Source organism: Palaemon carinicauda, chromosome 14 (assembly GCF_036898095.1).
Source record: "Palaemon carinicauda isolate YSFRI2023 chromosome 14, ASM3689809v2, whole genome shotgun sequence".
In the NCBI taxonomy this organism is placed as follows: Eukaryota; Metazoa; Arthropoda; class Malacostraca; order Decapoda; family Palaemonidae; genus Palaemon; species Palaemon carinicauda.
In genome coordinates, this window is record NC_090738.1 from 73,085,543 (window position 1) to 73,087,488 (window position 1,946).

General features: G+C 48.0%; 1 protein-coding gene across 1 annotated transcript; it reads right to left on the bottom strand.

Annotated features, from left to right (window-relative positions):
• Positions 1-418: 418 nt before the first annotated feature.
• LOC137652810 (uncharacterized) lies at positions 419-1,086 on the bottom strand. Its single transcript, XM_068386217.1, has 2 exons — positions 902-1,086; positions 419-716 (listed from the first exon to the last, which is right to left on the bottom strand). Exons 1-2 carry the CDS (start codon positions 1,084-1,086, stop codon positions 419-421), a joined length of 483 nt encoding a protein of 160 aa, XP_068242318.1.
• Positions 1,087-1,946: the final 860 nt, after the last annotated feature.

The following is a 1,946-nucleotide window of genomic DNA, read 5'->3' on the forward strand; positions in this document are numbered from 1 at the left end:
ATGTCACTGAGGTTGCGGATGAGTTCACACGGTTCTTCACAAACGTGTGGTATCTTGCAGACAGGTTACGGATGTACTTCAGGACAGATGTGCTGTCGGTCCAGAACACTGACTCACACAACTCCAAATCGAGTTCTTACCTGATCTTGCAATCAAGTTGAGCTGCCACAGCAGCTGCAGTCAATTCCATTCGTGGAATCCTTGGTCTTTTGAGGGGAGCTACAGTAGCTCAACCCATAACCAGTGTAGTGTTCACTTGGTTATTCTAGCTTACCATGCGCAGATACGTGACCACACCATATCCGGCCTGGCTTGCGTACGCAAAATGGTAAAGTTGGTACGATGATACCTCCCCATAGTCTGGAGGCACCAGGCTTCTTCTGTTCTTGAAGTCTCCTAGACACTGAAACTGGGAAGTTCATCTGCTCCAGCAATTTGCTTCGTCGTTGTTCATTTCTTCGTCCCAAGGTAAGTTGTGATGACACAAGTCTTGTAGTAACATCTTACCTTTCAGGGTGAAAGGTGACACAAAACCAAGTGGATCGTACAAGGAAGGTACTACAGAGAGAACTCCTCTGCGCTTCCTAGGCTTCTCCTTCAGGTTGATCTTGAAGGTGAACTCATCACTGCTCATGCCCCTGTGGATACCCAAAGTGCTCTCCGTAGGCAGCTCGTCCTTACTAAGGTCCAATGTAGCCACTGATTTATCTCTCTCCCTTCAGGCACGGCAGCGAGAATGCACTTGTTGCTAGATGTCCACTGGTTCAGCCGGAATCCTCCATCAGCACAAAGTCCAATGATGTATTTTGTCAATTAGATGCAGTCTTCCTCACTGTCCATTGACTTCAACAAGTTGTCGGCGTAGAATTTGTGTCAAATGGCATGGCAAGCTTTTTCATACTTGTCACCATAGTCCAGTGCTGCCTGTCTGAGGCAGAAGTTGACTACACTTGGAGACGATCGCACTCCAAACACATGTGAAGTCATCCTGAACTCTTGCATAGCATGATTGGTGTCTCCAATTGGCCACCACAGGAAGCGTAAAGAGTCCCTCTCGTCTTCTGGCACCTTGACTTGATGGAACATTTCTTGTATGTCCGAAGGAGCAGCATGTTGTTGTGACGGGCCGAGAGAGGAGTTGTGAAATCAAAGGCAGATTGGAAACGACTAAGATATATTGTTGTGGAACACTCTCCTTATATACAAAACCTCAAGGCAACAGGACATGACAAGAATTTTCATGTATTTTAGTGCGAGGGAGGAGCGAAAGATACAAGCATAATATATACAAAAGGAATTATGTACAATTGTGTGAAACACGGTTGGTACATGGCTCCCCCCCTAAAAATTACATACTGTACATGTTAAATAGGGCGCCCTGATCTAGAGAGGCGAACTGTAGGCCGGTCATGTGGCAGAAGATAAGCAGGTTTTAGACGATCAATGGAGACCCAGTCTTCTTTGCCCCGAATGTTTAGGAGGAATGCTTTTGGACTGAGTCGGATCACAAGGAAAGGTCCCGTGTAAGGGGGCGTTAACGGTGGCTTGCTGGTGTCGTTGCGCAGGAAGACGTGCGTTGCAGAGTGCAAGTCCGTTGGTATGTGATGCTTCGCTGGGGGCTTATAAGTCTGGCGGCACGAAGTAAATTTTCCCACGACGTGACGTATGCGCTGGAGATCGTCGGAGGAGGTTGAAGAAGAAAAAAACTCGGCAGGGACTACCAACTTGTCACCATACACCATTTCGGCTGCCGAGACGTCGAGGGCGTCTTTAGGAGTGGTCCTTAGTCCAAGGAGGACCCAGGGAAGCTGAGTAAACCAGTTGCAATCCTTGCAGCGGGACATCAAAGCTGCTTTGAGGGTGCGATGAAAACGTTCAACCATTCCATTGGCAGCGGGGTTGTAGGCCGTTGTGTGATGTAGGGTTATGCCCAGGAGATTCGCTAA

Bases quoted from the DNA above. Each gene is read 5' to 3' on its own strand.
- LOC137652810 (XM_068386217.1), bottom strand. From the start codon at position 1,086: ATGTTCCATCAAGTCAAGGTGCCAGAAGACGAGAGGGACTCTTTACGC. The intron at 717-901 runs GTATGAAAAAGC...CCGTGCCTGAAG, and splicing joins GCACTGGACTATGGTGACAA to GGAGAGAGATAAATCAGTGG.